Genomic DNA, 22249 nt, shown 5'->3' with positions numbered 1-22249 from the left:
GAAATGTTTTACCTATGGAAGGGCATGAAATCTAACTGCAGTAAGTCCTTACTTAATTCAGAAACTGTGACTTTATGCAAAACAATGGATAACAAAACCAATTTTAGCATTGACTGGTAACTGATATAAACATTAAGTACCTATGGTAGCCAGGCACGGTGGCTCATGCCTGTAATCCCACCACTTTGGGAGGCAAAGGTGGGCGGATCACTTGAGGTCAGAAGTTCGAGACCAGCCTGGCCAACAGGGTGAAACCCCATCTCTACTAAAACTATAAAAATTAGCTGAGTATAGTGGTGCACGCATGTAATCCCAGCTACTCAGGAGGCTCAGGCAGGAGAATCGTTTGAATTTGGGAGGCACAGGTTGCAGTGAACCAAGATCTTGCCACTGCACTCCAGCCTTAGTGACAGAGCAAAACTCCGTCTAAAAAAAAAAAGTTCCTATGTCCTATGGTATATTTCTGGTCACAAAAACATCACCAATGTGTTTAGAAAATAAACAAATCAAGTTCTTTGGAACAGCAGCATGATACCTGGCATGGTTTTCCAGGACACGAAGTGGAGAGGAAGCAAATCGAAGATCCCACATCTGGATCACTGGTAACCGGTCATCCTCGGAGGCAAGGACCATCTGAGTAGCAATATCAGGATGCCATGCCAACCCAGAACAATGCATCTGCAGATTGTTAAGGTTCACATTTTATGAATCATATTACTTTATGAAAAACCAAACTAAAACGAGAAACACGCCTTTATTGAAACAAATAGTAAAAAAACACCAGCTTTGGCTTATTTTATTTATGATTTATTTATTGTCAGCCAGGCTGGAGTGCAGTAGCGCCATCTCAGCTCACTGCAAACTCCACCTCACCCAGGTTCAAGTGATCCTCCTGCCTCAGTCTCCCGAGTAGCTGGGATTACAGGTGCAAGTCACCATGCCAGCAAATTTTTGTATTTTTAGTGGTTATGAGGTTTTACCATGTTGGTCAGGCTGGTCTCGAACTCCTGACCTCAAATGATCCACCCACCTCGGCCTCCCAAAGTGCTGGGATTACAGGCATGAGCCACCACGCCTGGCCTTAGTTTATTTTAAAAAACAAAACAAAACAAAATGTAAAACTACCAAATTTTATTGAAGAGTCTTAAACAGTAGTCTTAAAAGTAAGATATCTGAATATTTTCTCAATTCATGCAGCTATTTGATACACACAAAACCATTCTGAGTCAGAATAACTGTATACCAAAAATGAGTTTTACTATCAAAACTATAAGTATAAAGAAAATATTTCATTTTATTTATTTATTTTTTTGAGATGGAGTCTCGCTCTGTCACTCAGGCTGGAGTGTAGTGTGGCACGATCTCAGCTCACTGCCACCTCCACCTCCAACGTTCAAGTGATTCTCCCGCTTCAGCTTCCCCAGTAGCTGGAGTATAGGCACACACCACCATGCCTGGCTAATTTTTTGTATTTTAGTAGAGAAGGGGTTTCACCCTGTTGCCCAGGCTGGTCTTGAACTCCTGAGCTCAGGCAATTCGCCCACCTCGGCCTCCCAAAGTGCTAGGATTGAGCCACTGCGCCTGGCCAGTAGAGAAAACATTTTATACACATTTAAAATACTTTCAGAAAAATGGAAAAAAAAAAAAAAGATAAAAGATTAACACATACAGGCTGGGCGTGGTGGCTCACGCCTGTAATCCTAGCACTTTGGGAGGCTGAGGCGGGCGGATCACCAGGTCAAGAGTTTGAGACCAGTCTGGCCAACATGGTGAAACCCCATCTCTACTAAAAATACAAAAATTTGCCAGGTGTGGTGGCGGACTCCTGTAATCCCAGCTACTTGGAAGGCTGAGGCAGGAGAATTGCCTGAACCCGGGAGGCGGAGGTTGCAGTGCCAAGACTGTGCCACTGCACTCCAGAATGGGAGACAGAGTGAGACTCCATCTCAAAAAAAAAACAAAAAACAAAAAAAACCCTTAAAAATAAAGAAAAAAGATTAAGACACACACAAGACACAAAAAACTCCATACTTTTCCTCTATTTTATCAGAAAACTCAAGGCAAAATATCTTAAGCAAAAACTACCATTTAAATTTTCATATGGAATAAACTAACATTATTAGGAACTATCTGCAAGTTCAGATTCTATTAAATGTTCCACAAAATGACTAAAATGCTTCTGGTATGGTTTATTCCATTGACATTTCTGTTTTAAAACTCCTGATTCACTTGAAAACAATACTCTGAAGAAGTGTTCTCCCAAATAGTTTTTTGTTGTTATTGTTGTTTTTAAATTACATATGTATACTCTGACTTTTGCAAACTTATTTTAGAAAATGTCAAACCATGCAATGTACTCATAAACAAAAAAAAAAGGCTCCAAATTATATCTAAATTATTTTATGGCACCTAATGACATAAAAAAATTAAGATACCTATAAGGTTCAGAATTTAATGTGCTCTATGGGAAGTCCTGGAAATATATTAGCTCATTTTAGCAGTACCTAATCAGAGGAAGAGATGAGGCCAAGAAGTCAAATATTACAAGTTCACAGTGATGAAGTTCCCAGTAGGAAAAATGTTTACATTCTAAGAAAAGCTAAAGATGAATTAAAAAGTTGCTGCAATGGCCAGGCACAGAGGCTCAGGCCTGTAATCCCACCGCTTTGGGAGGCCGAGGCAGGCAGATTATGAGGTCAGGAGTTCGAGACCAGCCAGACCAACATGGTGAAACCCCGTCTCTACTAAAAATACAAAAATTAGCCGGGCGTGATTGCGCGTGCCTGTAATCCCAGCTACTTGGGAGGCTGGGGCAGGTGAATTGTTTGAACCCGGCAGGCAGAGGTTGCAGTGAGCCGAGATTGCGCCACTGCACTCCAGCCTGGGCGACAGAGAGAGACTCTGTCTCAAGAAAAAAAAAAAAAAAAAAAGTTGCTGCAATGTTTTAAAACAGCTAGCAAAGTAAAACAACCAGTAAACCATGGAATAAGTTCCTTGATTAACCAATCTCTCTTCATCATTAATAATATCCAACATATTTATTGGATATGATTTTCCAATTTCCATAAAATCATAAAAATTTTATGATTTTCCCTTAGAAGAAAAAAACAAACATTCATTCTAACATGACTGATTAATGAAAAAACAGGATTTGACTTCACAGAAATTTGATTTGTTGTCAACTCTGACAAACAACACAGGAATACTTACAGCAGAAATACAACACGTTCATCACAAGTCAATCACATACTTACTCTGTTACTATGGTCACTGACTTTGATGATTGGTTCATTTTTTCTAAGATCCCATACAGTGGCCCGGCCACTGGGACTGGCTGATGCTAAAATATGCTGAACTTGTCTGTTCCATGCAATGCAGCTGATATCTTCTGGCGGCTACAAGGAATAAACAGTTAATAAAAACTGTTTCTCTATTATAATCAAATTTAACTGTAAAATTGGATCCTTCATTTTGAAAAGTATATTACTTTAAAATTTGACCCATTTATCCCACAAATTTGCTTTATAGTCCTACATCTACATTCTCAACACATACAATTATACGATTTAAAGTGCAGGTACATGCCATTTCAAGTGTATTATCTTGTTTAATAATATCTCATTCAACAAGAATTTTATTGAATTCCTGCTATAAACCAAGTACTGTTTACTTTGCAACTGGTGCAAGGTAGATCATGGACCACAAAGTAGATGTTGGTGACTATAACAGAAAACTAGGCAGGGCAAAATTACAGCCTAGACCATTAGCAAAATACCTTTATAAATGGTAGTGCATATGCTATCATTATGCTACCTCTCAGATTGCCAAAATGTTAGAGCCAGTTACACTGGCTATTCAATTGGATAGCCTATACAACATAAAGAAGAACAGGAAAAGACCGTTCTTACCAAACTTACTAGAAATACACAGGCAAAGGGCTTGAGGTATTTATTTTAAACCTTGTCTTCCATGGTCTTGCCTAAGTGTGTTTTAAGAAGGTTGGTTGTTGCTAAAACACAGAGCAGCTATCACACAAAGAACAAAAATAATTATACTATATCTAAGACAATTATTAAGGATTTTTGTTCATTTTGCTTACTACTGTATGCCTAGTATAATGACCAGTGTCTACCAGGTGGGAGATATGAAATAAATATTTACTCTTGAAGGACTCACTCATACTTTGAAGAAACATATTTATTAATACTTTACTGAAGAAAAATCAGTAACATCTAAACAATGATTTTAAACATATATGTTTTGTGTGAGAAGCCTTAAAAGTGAAATAAGTGGGCTTAGAAGAACTACTTTTGGCTTTTTTTATTACAATGATCAAAATCAGTATAAAAATACCTGTGTTTTGGCTCCTGGTGTCATTGGGGTTGCAAAATTATTTAGATCCCATATGTAGATTTCAGATTCATTAGCACCAGAAGCTACCAGATTAGTCTGTAAGAAGAAAACATAACTAAATAGCACTTATGCACAATTAAGAAGATTCAGAATAACTCAGTTCAGAGTTAGAAAGATATTAGATGTAGCACACACAATTTTTCTATTTAATTTAAAAAGTGAAAAACATATGCATGAATTTCTCAATTATGCATAATTCTTTCAAAATTTAAAGTTTTCTAGAAAAACATAAAATTCTACTTATCAAAGACAAAAGATGTCTACTGAGAAGAAACTAATTTTAATGCAAGATATTATTTTAAAAAGTATATGGATAAATTCTTTTTTTTTTTTTTTTTTTTTTTGAGATGGAGTTCTGCTCTTGTTGCCCAGGCTGGAGTGCAATGGTGCAATCTCAGCTCACTGCAACCTCCGCCTCCCGGGTTCAAGCAATTCTCCTGCCTCAACTTCCCGAGTAGCTAGGATTACAGGCATGCGCCACCACTCCCAGTTAATTCTGTATTTTTAGTAGAGATGGGGTTTCTCCATGTTGGTCAGGCTGGTCTCGAACTCCTGACCTCAGGTGATCCACCTGCCTTGGCCTCCCAAAGTGCTGGGATTACAGGTGTGAGCCACCAAGCCCGGCCGGATAAATTCTTAATCAGTCTTGCAACCATGTGAGGATTACTGTTTATATCTTTGCATCTCTGGAAGGAGATTTAATTACAAGATTAAAAAGGTAATCAATTATTGCTTTCATAAAAAGCTGAATGCTAAAATTGTGGTATCTTTCTCAGTATACTTCAAAGTCAGCTTCCAGAGCTGAATCAATACAGCACTAGTAAAATCTCTTGTCATAATTCTTCTCATATTTCTAGTTCATATACACTCAATCTTGTTCCAGGTGGCAATATTTCTAGGTTTTCTCTGGTACAAACCTTAAGGGTCAAAAAGAACCTGAAATTGTAATACAAAGTACAGGAAGACAATGGGCTTCATATACTGACCTTCATCCACTACTATTTACTTTTACAAATTATTCTCTTATCAGCTGGCATATAACTAAAAAAAGAGAGAAATTCTATGGTAGTAGCTACCTACAACACAAAACACTTTATTAAAAATCATCAGCTGTTTCATACAATTAACAAAGGAGCTAGCTAAAGAGCAGATACCACAAACTATAGAAATGAAGGCCAGGCACAGTGGCTCATGCCTGTAGTCACAGCACTTTGGGAGGCCAAGGCAGACAGACCACTTGAGCCCAGGAGTTCAGGACCAGCTTGACCAACACAGAAAAACACTGTCTCTACAAAAATTAGCCTCGTGTTATGGCTCATGCTTGTAGTCCCAGTTACTCGGGTGGCTGAGACAGGAGACTTGCTTGAATCCAGGAGGTCAAGACTGCAGTAAGCCATGAGCCACTGCAGTCCAGCCTGGCAGAGGGAGCAAGACCCTGTTTCAAAAAACACAAAACAACAACAAAAAAGAAATAAACAAGTTGGGTTTCTGTATTGCTATACCCTAAGGATCTATTTATAATATAAGAAAAGGAACTATTTAAAATTTTCTTAATACTCATTTTTGGTTGTTATAATCTAGTATCCTATTAACTCAGAGGCCCAGACAGGGTCTCTGTGTGTCACCCAGGCTGGAGTGCAGTGGTGCGATCATAGCTCACTGCAGCATAGACCTCCCGGGCTAAAGCCATCCACACGAGTAGCTGAGACTATAGGCGTAGGCCACCATGTTCTGCTAATTGTTTGCATTTTCTGTAGTGACAGGGTTTCACCATCCTGGGCGGGCTAAGATCTTTATTAAGCTGTGCATTTATATAATTAACACCCAGTAATGTTTATGAAGGCAACAGTACAAAGAATCTTAATTGACTATTTGTTAAATCTGCATTATATTTAATTTTTCTTTTTTTCAGTTTTGCTCTTGTCGCCCAGGCTGGAGTGCAACGGCACGATCTCAACTCACTGCAATCTCTGCCTCCCTGGTTCAAGCAATTCTCCTGCCTCATCCTCCCGAGTAGCTGGGATTACAGGCACCTGCCACCATGCCTAGCTAATTTTTGTATTTTTGGTAGAGACGGGGTTTCACCACGTTGACCAGGCTGGTCTCTAACTCCTGACCTCGTGATCTGCCTGCCTCGGCCTCTCAAAGTGCTGGGATTACACAGGCGTAAGCCACCATGCCCAGCCATTGCATTTAATTTCTAATTATTTCATAGAGTATTAATGTCTGTCATAAACACAAAATTTCTCAATTAATAAAACAGTGAATTAACCTGGACATCACAGCACCAGCCTAATGCTGAACTAGCACGAACTTTTAAAAGGCAAGGTTTCCAATCTATGCAGCTCTTAATGTTTATAAAATGTCTATTCGAATGGCATGACATCTTCAGACTTAATTAAACCTATCAGCCAGCTGGGCACGGTGGCCCACGTCTGTAATCCCAGCACTCTGGGAGGCCAAAGCAGGTGGATCACAAGGTCAAGAGACCATTCTGGCCAACATGGTGAAACCCTGTCTCCACTAAAAGTACAAAAATTAGCTGGGCATGGTGGCACGCACCTGTAGTCCCAGCTACTCAGAAGGCTGAGGCAGGAGAATCACTTGAACCCAGGAGGCGGAGACTGCAGTGAGCCGAGGTCACGCCACTGCACTCCAGCCTAGTGACAGAGCGAGACTCCATCTCAAAAAAAAAAAAACCAAAAAAAAAAAAAAACCTATCAGTCTGATCCTTTTCATGGAGGTAGTATTTTTAACCCTGATCTCAATTCTGAACCCACCATTCTTTAAACAAACACTTGTCAACCTGTATAGCCACATAGTTTTTCAACTTGCAGTTCCAAAACTGAGGCATAGTAGATTCATATACTGATTTCAAAAGAGGAGCACACAGTCTAAGAATTATGAATGAATGTTAAAGTCTTACCTGGAAAATGTTAACATCCAAGGCTCTCACTGGGCCAGTATGCTTGTCATTCTGGGCAATCACAACTTCCTTGTCTCCAGCTATAATTTTAGAAGGATCATAGAGAATAATATTTCCATTTTCACCACCTGCAATCAGAACTCCAGAGACATCTCCTTTGGAATCCATTTTATAAGGCCCCCAAATCAACTTGTGGTATCTACAGGAGAAAATGAATAAAATAACTCATTCTTAAAGTCAAATAAATGTAGACAAAAAATTGAAATTATACATTTACTTTTTAATGTTTTCATAAACAGTTCAAATATATTACTTCCCCACCACTCCTGGTAACTATGTATGACTTTGGTATAATAGTATTTCATTTTTTATTTATACTCATATTTGCATATTTGATTTTGTAATCCTTAAAGAGTAAAAACTCTTATAAGGTAGTGTAACAAAATATACTTGAGTTGTGTGTCAAAAAATATGAGCTTAAGAATGATTTTACCATTTAGAAATGGTGAGACCCTAAGTTTTAATCTTCTTAAATTGCCTCTGGTTCATTGTAAAATAGAGCTAATCAATCACTTCCTTTGAAAAGTAAAAACACTCTTTATTTGGCTATAGAAGGGTCTCATGCTTTGACCTTTGTCTGAAAAAAAAAAAAAAAAAAACAGGCTGGGCGCGGTGGCTCAAGCCTGTAATCCCAGCACTTTGGGAGGCCGAGACTGGCGGATCACGAGGTCAGGAGATCGAGACCATCCTGGCTAACACGGTGAAACCCTGTCTCTACTAAAAAATAACAAAAAACTAGCCGGGCGAGGTGGCGGGCGCCTGTAGTCCCAACTACACAGGAGGCTGAGGCAGGAGAATGGCGTAAACTCGGGAGGCGGAGCTTGCAGTGAGCTGAGATCCGGCCACTGCACTCCAGCCTGGGCGACAGAGCGAGACTCCGTTTAAAAAAAAAAAAAAAAAACACAAACAAGGGTCACTAACAAGTGGTCTGTTAAATAGTAAAGGTGTTAAAGGAGTCATGTGAAATTTTCTAAGAAAAAGAATGTATTCTAACACTAGAGAAACGACACCAAGATTATATTATGACAAGTACCCCTACTATTGGAGAATAAAATATATGATCCAGAATGGAGATGAAATATGAAGGCAGAAAGGTATACGATGATACAGACGGTAGTAAGCAGAAAAACTACTAGACAAAAGGTATCTGGGGTTCCCATCCCACTGTGACAGCTCTGAAGAATATGAGCAATCCCATGAAACTGCATGATTTGAGCTGTATTCTGTCAGCTAAAGAGCAATCTCTTTAAACACTGCTAAGATACTGAGGCAATAAAGATTATTTTATTACTCAAATGAAGGCATCCTTTCTCTGCATTACAATAGGGCATAAGTACTTGAAAGTATGATCCAAATACCTAGTTATCTAGTGTATTAGAAATCATGTCAACAAAACTGTGAAATATATTTCTAAATATTGTAACACAAGAAAATAAAAATAAGCTACCATTCAGAGACAATCACTACTAATACTTATTATGACTACTTCTTTCCTAGTACATCTACCTTTTTGCAAACAGGCACAATAAAGGAGAAAGAAAAACGAACTCTATACAAAATTAGCCGGGTGTGGTGGCACATGCCTGTAATCCCAGCTACTCAGGAGGCTGAGGCAGGAGAATCGCTAGAACCCAGGAGGCAGAGGTTGCAGTGAGCCAAGATTGCACCACTGCACTCCAGCCTGGCAACAAGAGTGAAACTCCATCCAAAAAAAAAAACCACACACACAAAACCCAGAAAAAAATGCTAGAAACTACAGCCTCTCCTTCCCACCTTACATATAACAGCAATAAAAAAGTCAATGGAGGCCGGGCGCGGTGGCTCAAGCCTGTAATCCCAGCACTTTGGGAGGCCAAGATGGGCGGATCACAAGGTCAGGAGATCGAGACCAGCCTGGCTAAATACGGTGAAACCCCGTCTCTACTAAAAAATACAAAAAACTAGCCGGGTGAGGTGGCGGGCGCCTGTAGTCCCAGCTACTCGGGAGGCTGAGGCAGGAGAATGGCATAGACCCGGGAGGCGGAGCTTGCAGTGAGCTGAGATGCGGCCACTGCACTCCAGCCTGGGCGACAGAGCGAGACTCCGTCTCAAAAAAAAAAAAAAAAAAAAAAAAGTCAATGGAACATACTGGCCAGGCGTGGTTCCTCACGCCTATAATCCCAGCACTTTGGGAGGCTGAGATGGGTGGATTGCTTGAGGTCAGGAGTTCAAGACTAGCCCGGCCAACATGGCAAAACCCTGTCACTACTAAAGATACAAGATTAGCTGGGCGGGGTTGTGCGCACCTGTAATCTCAGCTCTTTGGGAGGCTGAAGCACAAGAATTGCTTGAGCCTGGAAGGTGGAGGTTGCAGTGAGCCGAGATCGTGCCACTGCACTCCAGCCTGAGCTACAAAGTGAGATTCTGTCTCAAAAAAGCAAAGGAAAAAAAAAGTCAATAGGACATATAAACACTACTTTTACTTCCATAAAAATACACTCACATGCTTTTTCACAAAATATTTCATGTCCTTGATGGCATTCCTTGTAGTTTCTAATAATGGCATAATTATAAACAAATTAGGAATCAAGAACAATATATAATTAAATAATCACATGAATTTAAAGCTGAACCTCATACCTGTGAGAAGAGGAGAAAGTGGCACAAGATTTCATGTCCAAGGATGGATCCGAGAGGTCTAATTCAAATATCTCAAGGGAAGCATTGGTACTAAATGTTGCATCCAATTGCTGAGCAGATGTTCCTATAGAAAATATATTTATGGTAACTATACACACAAAAATAAGACTCAGAGAAACCTTACAAAACTGAAGTTAAAAGCATGTTTTTCAATTCTCTTGCTCATGAATGCTGCGCATACGCCATTGAGCAGACGCTTAAATCACTATAGCAATGAGATTCTAGCACAGGGCTAGGAGAGGATGTTTATAAGAGTGGGTAGTGTAAAATAATTTTTTAAGCCTGTAGGTATTTAAAAATCTCTGTAAAAACGGTCCCATGATAGGGGATGGGCGTGGTGGCTCACGCCTGTAATCCCAGCACTTTGGGAGGCCGAGGCGGGCGGATCACAAGGTCAGGAAATCAAGACCATCCTGGCTAACACGGTGAAACCCCACCTGTACTAAAAAATTAGCCAGGTGTGGTGGCAGACACCTGTAGTCCCAGTTACTTGGGAGGCTGAGGCAGGAGAATGGCATGAACCAGGAAGGTGAAGCTTGCAGTGAGCAGAGATTATGCCATTGCACTCCAGCCTGGGTGAAAGAGCAAGACTTCATCTCAAAAAAAAAAAAAAAAATAAAAAAAAATAAAGGTCCTGTGATTTACTATATCTGCTTATAGACATACATGATATAACTAATTCTTTTTATATAAAAATGCTAACATCAAAATTGCTCTTCGTTCATTCAAACTGATATTAACTGTTTTTTTTTTTTTTTTTTTTTACATGCCATCTATTGTGCTTAATACTGGAGGACTAAAGATAAAATACAATTCCTGTGAAGGAAACTATTTTAGATGTAACACATCATGATCAAAATACTATGGGAACGCACAGGAAGAACACTGAACTTGGCTGAGAGAATGTCGGTAACTTGCCAGGGAGAGAGGCTTTCCAGAGAGAAGATAAAGATTAACCTGAATAAGCTAGACGCAGAAGAGAAGAAATTAGGTAACTCATACTATCTTCTCTCCTTTGAACTTACCTGTTGCTAGGTAAATGGGGTGATTCTGGGCAGGGCTCCACGCCTGCATGGCTGTACGATCTACTTCCTTTAACTTCATCCTGCTAAAGGGAATATTTTACAAAGAAATAGACTTGAATGATTTGAATGTCTAACATAGAACACAGATATTTTACAAAGAAACATACTGAACAAACCACTACAACATTAGTAATGTCCAAATGCAAATAAATCAACTTGGTTTAGGTGTCATTTGTTGGAAATATTAATTAGAAAGAAGACAAACTTGAGGCCGGGCGCGGTGGCTCATGCCTGTAATCCTAGCACTTTGGGAGGCCGAGGCGGGCAGATCATAAGAGCAGGAGATCGAGACCATCCAGGCTAACATGGTGAAACCCTGTCTCTACTAAAAATACAAAAAATTAGCCAGTCGTGGTGGCAGGCGCCTGTAGTCCCAGCTACTCTGGAGGCTGAGGCAGGAGAATGGCATGACCTGGGAGGTGAAGCTTGCAGTGAGCTGAGATTGCGCCACTGCACGCCAACCTGGGCGAGACAGCGAGACTCCACCTCAAAAAAAAAAAGAAGACAAACTTGATAAATTATTCTGAGACAAATACTGGTCTATTCTGTCTACAGATTATAGTTCTTCAGTTGAATCGGTCTAGAAAAACAGCCCACAAAAATAATGAGGTGGTACCTGAAGAATTAACTTTGCTACACATGTGTTTATCCAACAAGGATGGGTGACAAAACATTATGGGTAAGAGCAGCCAAAAAATAAATAAGGTACAACTTCCTGGAGTAGGATTACTCAATGATAAGAGCAGTTTAAAAAAATAATTCAAAATTAAAACATATTAGAGAGAATACAGTGAACCCACAGATTTTAAAGATAAAGTAGAAATTATTAGAAAACTGGTCATTTCAAGGTATAATCTCATATACCACTTGTTTACATATTTTCTGTCATTAAAGTTACTTTGATGGGGTCAGGCGTGGTGGCTCATGCTTGCAATCCCAGCAGTTTGGGAGGACGAGGCAGTTGGATCACTTGAGGCCAGGAGTTCGAGACCAGGCTGGCCAAAAGGGCAAAACCCCGTCTCTATTAAAAATACAGGAAAATTAGCCAAGTGTGGTGATTGATGCATGCCTGTAATCCCAGCTATCTGGGAGGCTGAGGCAGAAGAATCACTTGAACCCAGATGGTGAAGGTTACATTGAGCCGAGATTATGCCACTGTACTCCAGCCTGGGCGACAGTGGAGACTTGGTCTCAAAAAAAAAGTTACTTTTATGGAAAAATTAGAATAAGATCTTTGTTATTTTTACATAAATACATTGAAATGGCATAGTACTCCACTGTAGGATGTACCACAATTACCTAGTCAAATACCAACAAACACCTAAGCTGTTTTTAGCTATTTTTACAAAAAATGCTGAAATAAATGGTCATCTGCACGTTATTTCGTTAAAAACAAGGGACAGCTATAAATTTCCAGAAGTAAAATTGCTAAATTAAAAGGTTAATGCAGGCCAGGCGCGGTGGCTCAAGCCTGTAATCCCACCACTTTGGGAGGCCGAGACGGGCGGATCACGAGGTCAGGAGATTGAGACCATCCTGGCTAACCCGGTGAAACCCCGTCTGTACTAAAAAATACAAAAAACTAGCCGGGCGAGGCGGCGGGCGCCTGTAGTCCCAGCTAGTCGGGAGGCTGAGGCAGGAGAATGGCGTAAACCCGGGAGGCGGAGTTTGCAGTGAGCTGAGATCCGGCCACTGCACTCCCGCTTGGGCGACAGAGTGAGACTCCGTCTCAAAAAAAAAAAAAAAAAAAAAAAAAAAAAATAAGGTTAATGCAATTTTAATTTTGATAAATATTACCAAGTTGTCCTCTATGGCAATTGTGCCTTTTCATACCACCAAGAGTAATATACGATTACTTCTTGCCCTGCAGCCTTAGCAGAGTATACTGTCACACTTTTAGATTTTTTGCAACATTAAAAAATGAAAGGCCAGGTGCAGTGGCTCAGCCCTGTAATGCCAGCACTTTGGGAGGCCAAAGCAGGCTGATTGCTTGAGCCCAGGAGTTCAAGACAAGCTTGGAAAACATGGTGAAATCCCATCTCTACAAAAAATACAAAAACTAGCCGGGCATGGTGATGCATGTCTGTCCAACTTCTCGGAAGTTTGAGGAGGAAGGATCATTGGAGCCCGGAAAGTTGAGGCTGCAGTGAGCCGTGATCACACCACTGCAATCCAGCCTGGGTGACAGAGTAAGACTATGACTCAAAAAAAAAAAAAAGAAAAGAAAAGAAAAACAAAAAGAAAAATGTTAGCTCTGTATAGTAATATTACAAATAATGTATAACAAATCTTTTTTTACATGATTATGGGTCAATCATATTTCCTTTTCTGTCATCTCTTCTGTCTAGTCATGTATCATTTGACCATTTTTCTTTTCTCTTTTTTTTTTTTTTTTTGAGAAGGGGTTTCTTTCTGTCATCCAGGCTGGAGCACAGTGGCGTGATCTCGGCTCACTGCAACCTCCACCTCCAGGGTTCAAGCGATTCTGGTGTCTCAGCCTCCCAAGTAGCTGGGATTACAGGCACACATCACCACATCAGGCTAATTTTTTTGTATTTTTAGTAGAGATGGGGTTTCACCATGTTGGCCAGGCTGGTCTCGAACTTCTGACCTCAGGTGATCCACCTTCCTTGGCCTCCCAGAGTGCTGTGATTACACGGGTGAGCCCCTGCAGCTGGCCATTACTTGACAATTTTCCTATTAAGTCGATAGACTATGTTTTGACTTTGCTTTTTTAAAAAAAAAAAAAAAAACTTCTTTTTACCTTTCATAGGATTTTGATTAAAAAAAAAAAAAAAAAACATATGCTTTATCTTTTAGATTTACGTTCCTAGAAAAGTTGAGCACAAAGTACAAAAAAATGCTACACAGTTCCCAACCACATAACCTTTCTCACTACCAACATCGCACATCATAAAGGTCTATTTGTTTCAATCCATGAACTAACATGAGCACATCATTATCACTGAAACTCCACAATTTATATGAGGGCTCACTCTAGGTGTTGTACATTCTATGGGTTTTGACAAACATATGACAACATGTATCTGTCATTATAGTATCACACAGGGTAGTTCCCTTGTCCTAAAATCCCCTGTGCCTGTTAATTCCTACTTTCCTATCAATGGAGCCTATATAGTAAATGTTTGTGAATTATTCTTGGGACCTAGAAAGAAGGGGTGCTCTCTGTTTTCAGGACCTACAGCTCAATATATATACTAATTAAATCCTCTTTATTGATTTGTTTAGATATCCTATGTCCTTATTTTTTTGTCCACTTGATCTGCCTTGGACCGAAACAGTGAATTAAGCCTCTTACTGCTAATATATTTATGTTTATTTCTCATGGTACCTCCTGAAACTTTTGCTTTACGAAAATTACTTTGTTATTTAATACAGTTATTTGGTGCACATCCATAATGTTCAAATTCACTGTCAAATGTACACTTTAGCTTTATGAATATCCTTCTTTGTCTGAAACAATGACTTTTGGTCTGAATTCCACCTTTTGTTTGCCTTTACACATATACTTTTGCCCTTCAGAACTATGTCAAATCATTAGCTATACGGCAACAAAGAAACAAAAACCCAAAAAACCAACAGATTTTATTGGTAATCCAATTTGAAAATCTTTTCAGTAGGTTAAATGACATTTAAAATGACATGACAGACGTAGTTGGTCTTAGTTTTGTCATATTTTACTTTGGTTTAATATCTTTGGGTAATAATTTTTAAAAAGTCATCTTTTTTTGTGCAATTACCATTTTTCTGATAATTAGGATGATGTATATTTTCATTATAATATGTGTTTGATTTTATCTTTTTAATTGTAAATATTTTACTTAACACCATTAATCCTCTATTTCTTTACACAGAAACTATTAACTCCCTACTATGAGCACTTATGAAATTAGCTTGTATAATCTTACTGCCCCTCCACACAACACAGTTACAATCAATAGTATTATCTTTCTCAGTGTTTACCTTTGAACTGCTTATACTTCTACTAACTGATTTGTCAGCTTTAAATGATGTCCTCTGACTCATAACCATTACAGATGTGGCAATTCACAAACTTATTCTACCTCCAATTTCTTTCCTCTTCTCTTTTTATTAGTTGTATAACCAATCCCTATATTATTGGACATTTAATATTTACATTTTATTCTTTCTTCCTCATTCTCACTTTTGTTCCAGTCTCAGCCCTGCAGTTAAAAATGATACTCAATGCTATCCAACAGGACTTTTTTGCCAGTTTCCTTACTCAGCTCCAGAGTCTATCCTCTAACATTTTCCTTAAGATTGCCTTAAACATATGCCCCGAGTCTTGTACCTGCAAATTGTTTATATTTGAAGGAGATTTTATACAGGAAAAAATTAAGATACGGAAAGTTAGACAATCTGTACATGCTAGCAAGGGGGCAAGGGGCTAGAGCCAAGATCGGAACTCGCAAGTTTAGCTCCAGAGTCCAAGTTCTTATTACTTCCAACAAGTTCAGGTATTCAATTTTCATATCATAGAGGAAATATTAACATTTAGGAGAAACAATAACAAAGCAACCAGCATTCATGATGAAATTGAAGAAATGCATTTTAGAAATTGTGTTAGGTTAGGGCAAAGTGAGATTAGGAGGCAGGATGTATCACATAGCTAAAAGCATGGTCTCTGGAGTTAATCCTCAATTTGACTACTGGCTCTGCCACTTATTAGCTATGATACTTTGGACACATTATTTAACCTCCCTGAGCCCCAGTTTCTACATTCGTAAAACAGGGAAAAGAGTGACAACCTCATGGGATGTTGTGAGGTTCCAATGAGATCATATGTTTTATAATAGGGAGCCAAACAAAGTGCTTAGCACGTGGGTTAGTGCTTTTGATAGGCTTGCTATTTTTAAAGATTACTGCTATCATGAGATTAAACAAGAAAACTTCAGGGTTATTTGCGGGGAAAAAATTCCAACTTTCTAAGATATAAAAAAGGCATTTATTTTCTTAACATGAATTTCCTCTTCTTCCTCTTTGCCAACTGTCTCATCTAATCTTTAGTAATAAATTCAAGTTCCAGCTCCTCCATGAAAACTGCCCTGATGATTCAATCTACATTGATCTAAATACTCACCACAAGTTTATATTTGTCAGTACTACAATTTAAGCATTTTATAATAATATCATTCTATTTTAATAAACATTTTGTAACATTCTACTAGCACATATTGTTGACATATTTTCCGATTACTTTTTAACCAGTTGCCTTATGTGCTATCGTATCTCATCAACTAGACAAATAATGTCTTTTTCAAAACTTTTACCCCTTTTTAGACTCAAAATTGCTTAGCACACTAGGAGATATGCAGAAAGTTCTGATTTATTTTAAAAGTTTATATTTAGGGGAAAACAAGTAGACTAATGAATTAGAATGACCAGTTTTAGATAAAACATTTACTTTTAAATTCTTAACTCTTTAAAGGATCATTTACTTTTTAAAAAAGGAGAAAGTATTGTTAAGGGGGAAAAGGTTATAAGATGGCTTCAGAATAATTTCTAAAAGTGAAAGCAAAATAGCTATATTATAAAAAAAAGGAATACAATAATAGTACTTCCAAGAGCTAAAGTACAAGGACTACCTAATTCATTAATGCTTGGTTAATGTGTAACACTGAAAAAGAAAGAGACACATTATATGAACATAAAATGGTTAAATGGGAATTCAAAGCATTTACTGAAGTTTATTTCTTAGCCTTAGTACTCAGTGTTCCATGAGAAGCAGTTCTGCTTATTAACCTGTACTGAATATAAGGTTTCAATACCATCTATTAAAATAAAAAAAAAAAAGAATCACTATACTACAATGGCCTAGAACTATATTATATGCCCTGAATCTAATTAGAGTACCATAATCGATCTACTTATTGCAATCATTCTCAAAATTACTAAAAATGCCATGAAAATATAGTTACATCTGGATATGCATATTTCCTTCTCTTGGAAATAATCATTCAGTTGTAAATGATTTCTTAAAAATACGAAAAGTTTTTTTTTTTTTGAGATGGAGTCTCACTCTGTCACCAAAGCTGGAGTGCAATGGCATGAAATTGGCTCACTGCAACCTCTGCCTCCCGGGTTCAAGTGATTCTCCTGCCTCAGCCTCCCAAGTAGCTGGGATTATAGGCACACACCACCACCCCCAGCTAATTTATGTATTTTTTAGTAGAGACAGAGTTTCACCATGTTGGTCAGGCTGGTCTCAAACTTCTGACCTCGTGGTCAGCCCACCTCGGCCTCCCAAAGTGCTGGGATTACAGGAGTGAGCCACCACACCTGCCCAAAAAGGTATTTTTAAAAATGTATTTTAATTTTTTTTTTTTTTAACAGAGACAGGTTCTCACTATGTTGGCCAGGTTGGTCTTGAACTCTTGGCTTCAAGCAATCATCCTTCCTTGGCCTCCCAAAGTTCTAGGATTACGGGCATGAGCCATCGCGCTCAAAAACAGGAAAAGGTTTTAGATTAAACCATACATACTTCCCAAGCAAGACTTACTTTAAAAGCCGTGTGTAATGTTTTTTCAATATTAAACGTGATTACAATTTATACTATGAATACTTGTTTCACTCAATACTATTTCAAACAGAACATAATCACTACGAAAACATAAAAAGAAGGCCGGGCGCAGTGGCTCACGCCTGTAATCCGAGCACTTTGGGAGGCAGAGGCAGGAGGATCACCTGAGGTCAGGAGTTCGAGACCAGCCTGACCAACGTGGCGAAACCCTGTCTCTACTAAAAATACAAAAAATTAGCCGGGCTTGGTGGCAGGCGTCTGTAATCCCAGCTACTCTGGGGGCTAAGGCAGGAGAATCCCTTGAACCTGGGAGGCGGAGGTTGCAGTGAGCCGAGATCGCGTCACGGCATTCCAGCCTGGGCAACAAGAGCGAAACTCCGACACACACACACACACACACACACACACACACACACACACACGAAAGAAAGAAGAAAGAATGAAAGGAAAGAAAGGAAAGAAAGGGAAGGAAGGAAGGAAGGAAGGAGGAAAGAAAGAAAGAAAGAAAGAAAGAAAGAAAGAAAGAAAGAAAGAAAGAAAGAAAGAAAGAAAGAAAGAAAGAGAGAAAGAAAAGAAAGGGACAAGACAAGACAAAAAGAAAATTGTGTGGACAATCGCTTGTTCATATATGCCATCTACAAGACAGTATCTATACCACAGCAATTAAGAGCATGGGGTCTAGGGCAGACACCCTCAGTTTAAATTCCAGCTTCACCATGTCTACCTCTGACTTTAGTCATGTCGCTTTATCCATGTATGTCCTGGCTCCTCTCTCATTAAAATAAGGATAACAGTATCTATACTATAGGGTTGTTGTGAGAAATAAGTGGTATTACTCAGAGTGGTTAGAACAGTGCCTGGCATATATAAACAAATGTTCATAAATGACAGTTATTACAAACATCACCATTTAAAACGTCTACTACCATGAACCTTCAAAAATACATCTATTGGCCAGGCGCAGTGGCTCATGCCTGTAATCCCAGCACTTTGGGAGGCCGAGGTGGGCGGATCACTTGAGGCCGGAAGTTTGGGACCAGCCTGGCCAACACGGCGAAACCCCATCTCTACTAAAAAATACCAAAATTAGCCGGGCGTGGTGGTGCGCACCTGTAATCCCAGCTATTTAGGAGAATGAGGCAGAAGAATCGCTTGAACCTGGGAGGCAGAGGTTGCAGTGAGACAGAGGCTGCAGTGAGCCTGGGAGACAGAGCTAGGCTCCGTCTCAAAAAATAAATAAATTAAAAAAATACATATGGCCGGGCGCAGTGGCTCCCGGCTGTAATCCCAGCTCTTTGGGAGGCCGAGGTGGGCAGATCACGAGGTTAGGAGTTCGAGACCAGACTCACCAACATGGTGAAACTCTGTCTCTACTAAAAAATACACAAATTAGCCGGGCGTGGTGGCGCATGCCTGTAATCCCAGCTACTCGGGAGATTGAGGGAGGAGAATCGCTTGAACCCAGGAGGCGGAGTTTACAGTGAGCCGAGATCATGCCATTGCACTACAGCCTGGGAGACAGAGCAAGACTCTGTCTCAGAAAAAAAAAAAAGATTTATTGAGGAATATTTATATTCCAGACTAGAACTCTTATTTTTCATGCAACTTTCTCTCGATAATTGCATTCGATTAGGTGGAAACTTTTTTCTTTCTGCTCATTTTCAAAATGTAAATTTTCTGAAGCAATACTAAAACCCAACAGCACTTGGGTTTTAGTATTGCTAAATACTAAAAGTATTTAGCAATACTAAAATTGTTGAAAAGTAAGTAACTTTTCAAAAAAAAAAAGTAACTAAAATTGTTGCTAAGTATTTAGCAATACTAAAATTGTTGAAAATGTTGAAAAGTACCAACCTTACAATGCTATATAGAGCTGACCCATACCTCAGAAAGCAAATAAAAAGTTAAAGAGGTAATAGAATTGGAACTTTGATTCCCAAACCAGGTATACAATCCCTAGTTGGCATTGCTTTTAGTAAAAATCCATTTTCTGTGGGCAAAATATCTCAATATGGATAGAAACAATTGTTCAGAGGATTGATTATTTTCAATGTCCTAGGTTCATTTCACTCAACCCAAACCAAGTCAAAGGAGAAAGTAACTGTGCACTGGTTACTGAACTAATTGGTGTCATATTAATCTTAGGTATAATAAAACTTTTTGAGCTGAAATTAACCTAATGACATTTCTAAAAACAATGTAATCAATGTAAATCAATCTAGTAATATCCCTTTACAGGAGTTTTTAACTTGTAAACTTCATAATATTATGTACACAGAAAATCCTACACGTCACTTGAGAGCAGGAGCTTGAGTCCAGCCTGGGGAACGTAGTGAGACCCCCATCCCTATAAAAAATAAGAGATTAACTGGGCGTGCGCCACGTGCATATTCCTAGCTACTTCTGAGGCTGAGGAGGGAGGATCTCTTGAGTCCAAGAGTTCAAGGTTATAGTGAGCTATGACTGCACCACTGCACTCCAATCTGGGCAACAAAGAGTGACTCTGTCTCAAAAAAAAAAAGTAAAATAAAAAAAAAGAAAATCCTACGTGTGTATATGTGCATTCTTCCAATGCTTTCATTAGATTCCCATAAGACAGTGAAATCCCCCCAAAATTGTGAATCATTGCTCTTCACAGTTTACAAATTTATTTCTATTCCCACGTTATTAGTTTCAATAAATAATTTGCCTATATAAAATTAAGCAATATTATTCTAAATCTACCTTAAATTTCAAGTTTCACAAATAACCGTGGACGTATGTAAGATAAAATCACTACAAAACTACAGAAACACCACGAGTTATCCAAAAGTTCTTGGAGTCTACAAACCTCTCCCTGAGCTGTAATTAAGGAATACTGAGAAACAAGAAGCACAGAAGAACCACTAAAGGAGAGTAGGCTGGGCGTGGTGGCTCATGCCTGTAATCCCAGCACTTTGGGAGGCCAATGCGGGCGGATCACTTGAGGTCAGGAGTGCGAGATCAGCCTGACCAACATGGTGAAACCCAGTCTCTACTAAAAACACAAAAACTGGACGGGCGTGGTGGCGGGCGCCTGTAATACCAGCTAGCTACTCAGGAGGCTGAGGCAGGAGAATCACTTGAACCCGGGAGACGGAGGTTGCAGTGAGCTGAGATCGCGCCACAGCACTCCAGCCTGGGTGACAGAGCGAGACTCCGTCTCAAAAAACAAAAAAAACAAAAACAAACAAACAAAAAAACAAAACAAAAACAAAAAAGGAGAGTAAGCTTTTGCCAACCCTTGAATAATCGGAGGTACAGAAAACGCTAGACGCTATAACAAGAACACAGCTTTACTGATTAAATACAGTTATAACTGCCCACAAAGACAACCAAATTTCAGTTTTCTATAGTTAGAAAAAAATAGGAGAAAGGATTTGTCACAGACTATCAGATCATTGCAACTTCAAAAGGCCCTACGTAAAATTAGTTCCTTAAGCGCAAGGAAAATTTTATAATGCCCACAAGTCCAGGCAATATTTTGGTTTATTTTACAACAGCCCCGTAATTTAACAACTTATTAGCAAAAACATGTAACACTTAATGAGACTGCCCTCAAAGTACAGGCTGCTCCTGGCTACCACTGTCCTTAAAATAATCCAATCCTAGTTAAATGACAGTAGACGTCAGTTCAAACCTATGAACCTTTAACTATAAATCTGGCAACAGTTCAAGTACAAACAAACAAATCCTAACCAAACTAAAGTCAACCAAAGTAATCCTTAGATTTTTTTCCTTTCCTCACCCTCGGGGACCGCACCTCTTTGTGCACAAGGGTCTGAAAGTCTCCTAACCTCAAACTCCAGTTACCAGCCCGGCTACGACTCCCCGGCAAGACACCGTCGCCAGCCTCGGGTGGCTTTTGCTCAGCAGTGGAGACGTCGGCGGATGCGGACGGGCGCGATCACTGAAGGAGTCCAGACGCCAGGCGTTGTTCCGCCGGGCCCGAAACCAAGACTGGGGGCGCGCCGTCACCAGAGACCGGGCCTCAGGCTGGCGCGGGGCAGCGGAGACCCAGGCTGCGGTCCCAGTTTTGGCCTGGGCTTTACCTCAAGGCTTAAGGACCGGCGAAGAGGACAAAAAGCAACGGGTGGACACACCTGGCAAGGACCTTGAGCAGCCGGATCCTGCGTTAGTGCAGCGCCCGTCGGAGTCTCCCAGCATTCGCCGCCGCCCCTCCTCCCGGGCCAGGGCCACCTCCACGTTCCGTTCCAACGTGGCAGCCGCAGCCGCAGCCACGCCCTGCCGCCCAACACTTCCGGGAGCGACATTTCTCCCCGCCCACCCCGACGCACGGCCCGCCACGGCACTTCCGGGACCGGCGGTAGGCTGGGGTGCAGGGTATGGCTCTGCGGGTTGGGCGCGCTCTGCGGTCATCGCGCCCGCGCGAATGTAGAAACCCTTTTCTGAGGGGCGGCGCGCAGAATATGGATGCGGCAGCCAGGACTAGCAGGTAAAGGAGTAGTGCAGAGGGTGTCTCCGTCCGGCCGAATAACCGCTGTG

The 22249-nt window shown here is 40.0% G+C and overlaps 1 protein-coding gene across 50 annotated transcripts in view; it reads right to left on the bottom strand.

Annotated features, from left to right (window-relative positions):
• Positions 1 to 21973, bottom strand: part of SEC31A (SEC31 homolog A, COPII coat complex component) — an 81483-nt gene extending 59510 nt beyond the window's left edge. For 13 of the 50 annotated variants that reach the window (XM_074039785.1, XM_074039787.1, XM_074039790.1 and 10 more), the window contains exons 1-7: positions 21541 to 21973; positions 11104 to 11186; positions 10019 to 10142; positions 7340 to 7538; positions 4354 to 4449; positions 3255 to 3395; positions 536 to 678 (exon numbers count right to left, since the gene is read on the bottom strand). In XM_074039785.1, the coding sequence (XP_073895886.1) occupies positions 536 to 678; positions 3255 to 3395; positions 4354 to 4449; positions 7340 to 7538; positions 10019 to 10142; positions 11104 to 11182 (782 nt within the window). In that variant the 5' untranslated portion in view covers positions 11183 to 11186; positions 21541 to 21973. The remainder of the gene's footprint in view (positions 1 to 535; positions 679 to 3254; positions 3396 to 4353; positions 4450 to 7339; positions 7539 to 10018; positions 10143 to 11103; positions 11187 to 21540) is intronic. The other 37 variants (XM_065545012.1, XM_065545016.1, XM_074039789.1 and 34 more) reach the window with 3 other exon arrangements.
• Between the last annotated feature and the right edge of the window lie 276 nt (positions 21974 to 22249).

Source organism: Macaca fascicularis, chromosome 5, assembly GCF_037993035.2.
Source record: "Macaca fascicularis isolate 582-1 chromosome 5, T2T-MFA8v1.1".
NCBI lineage: Eukaryota > Metazoa > Chordata > Mammalia > Primates > Cercopithecidae > Macaca > Macaca fascicularis.
Note: the sequence above shows the minus strand (reverse complement) of the source record. Positions and strands in the feature narration are given on the sequence as shown.